General features: G+C 36.9%; 1 protein-coding gene across 2 annotated transcripts in view; it reads left to right on the top strand.

The window, feature by feature from the left end:
• gosr1 (golgi SNAP receptor complex member 1) overlaps positions 1 to 5,784 on the top strand; it is a 51,532-nt gene that overhangs the window by 15,816 nt on the left and 29,932 nt on the right. For both annotated transcript variants that reach the window (XM_016488750.1, XM_016488749.1), the window contains exons 4-5: positions 2,757 to 2,864; positions 3,982 to 4,073. In XM_016488750.1, coding sequence (XP_016344236.1) covers positions 2,757 to 2,864; positions 3,982 to 4,073 — 200 coding nt within the window. The remainder of the gene's footprint in view (positions 1 to 2,756; positions 2,865 to 3,981; positions 4,074 to 5,784) is intronic.

Here is a 5,784-nt window from a genome sequence, read left to right as displayed (position 1 = left end):
GCGTGAAGGAGAGATGCGAGGGCACGAACACTGTTCAAGGTCTCCGTTAATTCGCTTGTAGTAATTTAATGTGTATATATTTTGAAAGCATGAATCGCGATTCGTTTTAAATCGATTACTGTCCTAAACTGTCTGATGCATTGCATCGTCAGGGTTTGTAATCGATGCATCGAGAAAACGAGTGAATCGTTACACCCCTAGAAATAGTGTTTGAGAAACCGCAAACACACTTGTAACAGTGTACAGTAACAGTAATGTAACAGTAACATCACTTCTGCATGGGCTGTAAGAAATAGACATAAATATAAACAATGAAGACAGAGGTGTTATAAACAAAGATGATAAGTGAGATATAAACAATAGAACAATATATATGAAGATAGGACTATATTTTACATTTAGAAAAATACAATATAAAATTCAATGTAATATGTAGTGCAAATACACAGTGTAATGTATGTGTGTGTGTGTGTGTGTGTGTGTGTGTGTGGTGTTGCACTTTCTGTTTCTTAGACATGTTTATACACCTTAGTGTTTGGGAGTGGAAGGAGGGTTGGAGGAGGATTTATGCATTTGACAGATTGTTTTTTTTAGAAGAAGCTGTTTTTTAAGTGTTCATTTTTTTTGTTTTGAATGATCTGTGTCTCTTCCCATAGGGCAGAAGGGAGAACAGGTGATGTCCAGCATGAGTGGGGTCCTTTATAATACAGCTGGCCTTCTTTTGGAGTCGGCCAGTGTAAATGTCTCTGAGGGGAGGTAGTTTTGTGCCGATAACATGCTTTGCAACCTTCACCACCTGCTGCAGGTCCTTCCTGTTCTCCTCAGTGCATCTGGTAAACCGCACTGTAATGCAGTAGGTCAGGAGGCTCTCTATTGATGACCCTAAAAAGTTGGTCAGTAGGTGGTGAGGAAGGTCAGCATGTTTCAACTTCCTGAGGAAGTAGAGTCACTGTTGGGCCTTTCCCACCTGATGGGACAGGTCCAGGTGAGGTCAGCCAAGATCTCAATGCCAAGGAACTTAAAGCTCTCTACCCTCTCTACCTGATTCCCATATATGCAGAGGGCAAAGCGCTCAGTGTGCCTGGATCTACGGAATTCAACTATACCTTGGTACCAAGTTTTTTGGTTTCTGAGATGTTTAAGTCCAGGTGATTGAGGGAACTCCATTCTGTCAGTAGCTGAATTTCCTTCTTTAGGCTGTTTCATTATTAGCACTTTTTCACAGAAATTACCAGGAACAATTTGTCCCAGGAACTTTTTTCCCCCAGACCTGTTGCTGTCTGCGTATCCATCGCGGTCTAAAGTACCGAGAAGATTAGGCAAATAGTCTGGTGACGTAGGTCTGCCAATACCAATACCAATGGTCTCAATACCAAGTACGCAAAGTTCGGACTTGCATCCTCGGTAGTTCGGACTTCGCGAGTTAGACTCAGGAGTGTGAACTCCCACGGACGGGACGACGCAAGTACGGTAATTCTGCAAACAGCAGCATACTTGATAACATCAGTCAGCTCACCTTGGCTACTGCCATTTTCCTCACTGTATTTACAATAAGACGACAAATACCAAATACCACTGCCCCTTTTCATTTTCATTTAAACATATTAATAGCCGCAGAAATGTTCAGACATGGCCTAACAAATAATAGATTCATGAGACCACGAATGCCTGTTAAATATAGCCAACACAAAACTAATTGTATCGCATGTTTAATCACTACAGAGACATCAGAGCCAGCGGCAAATGTCGGAAGGTCTAGCCCAGCTAAGGCTGCTCTATGCGGATACATGAGCACAGCACCCGGTGATCGCCTAGAGCTCCGAAATCGGCATAGCAAATTTTCAAATAGGCGCTGTTTTTATAAATAAACAGCAGATTTGAGTTTTAAACAACTACATTCTCTCCTGAAATACTTTTAAAACTACGTTTCATGACACAATAACAGTAATATTAAAAAAAATAATGATATATGCAAATGGTGGTTGAAATACAATGCTGCGTGAACTCAACCAATCAGCATGTTCAGCACTCAAGTCCCGCAAATAAACCACAGATTTGAGTTTTAAACAACTACATTTTCGCCTGAAATACTTTTAAAACTACATTTCATGACACAATAACAGTAATATTTTGAAAATGATGTGAATATATGGTGGTTGAAATACAATGCTGTGTGAACTCAACCAATCAGCATATTCAGCACCCAAGTCCCACCCCTGAAAGTTCCGGACCTTTGAAAAAGTACTACCTCGCAAGCAGGGACTTTCTGAGGGGCAATTTTTTACCCGGAACTTTATTTAGATCCTGGTGCCTGCGGTGGAAACACACCGAGTACCGGCCTAAAGTCCCTAGTTCCTGGGGAAAGTTCCTGCAGTGGAAACGTGGCTTAATAAGAATCTTTTTAGTGGTCGAAACTGATCTCTAGAGAGCGGAGTATATATTTAAGTATACAGTGGGTACGGAAAGTATTCAGACCCCCTTAAATTTTTCACTCTTTGTTATATTGCAGCCATTTGCTAATGAGGAAAAAAAATTAACTTAAATGATTTTAGCAAATGGCTGCAATATAACAAAGAGTGAAAAATTGAAGGGGGTCTGAATACTTTCCGTACCCACTGTATATACAATACCACTGAATGAAAACAAATAGATGAGTAAATAAGTACACTATTTGTTTTAATTTGAATTAATTTATTTTACACATTATTATATTATTTACTTATAGTTTTGTCTCACTTCGTTCCTGTGTTTTAAAGCTTACGGGGGTGAATGACAAGATGGCTGAGTATACAAGCACACCAGGAGTAACGTCTCTGAACGCTGCTCTAATGCACACTCTCCAGAGGCACAGAGACATCCTACAGGTGAGTTTCTTGTCATTTATAATCTCGTCTCATTTGAACACAGTAATTTACATGATTGTCCTTAAACAACTGGTTGCCCAATTATTAATAAACGTGTACTGTACACTACTGTTCAAAAGTTTGGGGTCAGTAAGATATTTATTCATTTATTTTGTTTAAAGGGGTCATATGATGCGATTTTCAATTTTTCCTTTCTCTTTGGAGTGTTACAAGCTCTTGGTGCATAAAGAATATCTGTAAAGTTGCAAAGACTAAAGTCTCAAATCCAAAGAGATATTCTTTATAAAAGTTCAGAGTCAGCCACACCTACCTAAAACGGCTCTTTCTAACACGCCCCACATATCTACCTCACTATGTGGGAAGATTTGCATAACGCCGCCCAAATGTTCACGCAAAGAAAGAAGGCGTAACTTTTATTCTGTAAAAATCGATGCGTTTCAAAAAGGCGGGGCATAGAGGAGAAACAATAATGTACAGTATGTGGAAAATAATGTGTTTTTTGAACTTTAAACCGCATAAACACATTTCATTTCACCAAATACACAAAATAATGTTCTTTTTAGAAACATCATATGACCCCTTTAAGAAATTAATGCTTCTATTTTAGCAAGGTTGCCATGAATTGATTAAAACGGACAGTAAAGACAATTATAATGTTATAAAAGGTTTCTATTTCAAATTGTTTATTTTCTTTTGATTCATCTAAGACTCCTGAAAAAAATGTTTCCACAAAAATATTATGTTGCAACATTTTCAACATTGATAATAAAAAGAAATGTTTTTTGAGCACTAAATCAGCATATTAGAATGATTTCTGAAGGATCATAAAGGATGGAGTAATGGCTGCTGAAAATTGCATAAAATGTTACGATAGAGCACAGTTATTTTAAGTTGCAGTAATATTACTGTTTTTACTTTATTTTGATCAAATAAATGCAGCCTTGGTGAGCATAAAATTCTTTGTTTATAAAGATTTAAAAAATAACCTCAAACTTGCAAATAGTGTACTTATGAAGACTGTATTATCAAGAGGAAAGTGCACTTCATGTATTTGACATGAATATAGCTGACCTAGCTTGTTATTTATAACCCCTTAGTCTCTGTTTTCCTTATCTAGGACTACACACATGAATTTCATAAAACCAAATCAAACTTCATGGCAATCAGGGAGAGAGAGGATCTTCTGGGATCTGTGAGAAAAGACATTGAGTGAGTTTTCTCTTTAATTTCCTTTTGAAACCAAAAAGGTTATGAACACCAGTTCCATGTAATGTGTAATTAACCTGTATTATGAAACCTTCTTTTATGTGTAATGAAAATTCTCTCCAAACACATGGTTTCTGTTCACAGTTCAAGCTGTTAGTCTGATCTTTATATCTCCATGCTGTTTCATCCAAGAGCAAAATTCTTTACATTTCTTTCTCACATTTTCTGTGCTGATTGCGAAGGAATCATTTAATTATCATCAATTAAAAACGTGCTAAACCAATATGAGAATATTACACTCTTATTTTAGTATATTTAATAAATAAATACATAAAGACCATGCACGCTTTCTGTGAAGTTCTGCAGGCACAGATTTGTTGTAGTGCTGGTTGTAATCCTGAGATCGTGACTGCGGGGCTGAATAATGACTTATTGATCTGAGCCGCAATGCTCTAGCACCTCTATGGGCGGCTTATTTAATTTGTGTGTCTTGAAATAGTTGTTGTGGTACCATATATGATGAGAAAAACTGCTCCATACTGCTTATTTTTTAGTCTAAATAAACTGACTGTCAGAATTGGATTTGAGCTCAATCCATCTCTTGCAGCATTGTTTATAAGGCCTGTATTTACACAAGTTAGGGGTACATCCCTTTCTGCTTCATCTTCAGCCACGTTCCACTCACCTGACCAGCAAAAACTTGTTAACCCAGTATAGAGAACAGCACGTCGGTAGATTTCATTCACTTGTGCATCAAATTGAGTGGGTTACACTTAGAATGTTGCACAGATTTGACCTAATCAGACAGTACTCTGATGAAATTATACTGTATATAACCCAGGAATAGAGCATTCTGATTATTAATATGCTGAACATACATTGTTTTACAACCGTTCAAGATTTAGGGTCAGTAAGATCTTTAAAAATTGATTATGAAAGACGTCTCTTGTGCTTACCAAGGCTGCATTTATTTGATAAAAAATACAGTAAAAACTGTTATATTTTGAAATAATTAAAAATAACTGTTCTATTTTAATATATTTCACCTTTTCGCATCACATTTATTTCTGTGATGCAAAGCTGAATTTTCAGCAGCCATTACTCCAGTCTTCAGCGTCGTGCTGCTTAAGATTTTTGTGGAAATTGTGATGCATCCCCCTCCCACACACAATTCTTTGATTAATAGAAGGAATATTTTTATATTTTATATCATATTTTTTTAAATAGAAATCTTTTATAACATTATAGATGTCTTTACAGTCACTTTTGATCAGTTTAATGTGTCTATGCTAGGGGTTTATGTGATGAAAGTCGAGTCGAAGTCGACTAGTCGCTGATGACGTCATTAATGAACAAATAAATCTGGAGCTGTGATAAACAGCTTGTGCACAGCTATGGCATATGACACAGCGCTGCCCACATGGCTGTTGCTCCTATAACAGCTTTTTTTATCAGTTCTTTTGTCTTTAAGTCGTTATATTTCTCACAGATTTCTGCTCGTTCTAAATCAGATACAGATAAAGTAGCACAGTAAAGATTACACTAATATGAATGCATTAGTGAGAGAGCGATTGCGTGTGTAAATACCTGGCAGCGTCTCTCTACTAGTAGTGAAGCTGTGGGATTTAGTTATTAAGAAATATATGCTTGAACTTTTCAGTTTCTAAGCTATTTTATTGAGAAATCACAGAACAGTGTTGACAATACATTTCCG

This window comes from Sinocyclocheilus anshuiensis, unplaced genomic scaffold (genome assembly GCF_001515605.1).
Source record: "Sinocyclocheilus anshuiensis isolate Anshui unplaced genomic scaffold, SAMN03320099.WGS_v1.1 scaffold1455, whole genome shotgun sequence".
Lineage (NCBI taxonomy): Eukaryota > Metazoa > Chordata > Actinopteri > Cypriniformes > Cyprinidae > Sinocyclocheilus > Sinocyclocheilus anshuiensis.
The sequence above is the reverse complement of the archived record's forward strand: the minus strand, read 5'-3'. Positions and strand labels throughout refer to the sequence as shown.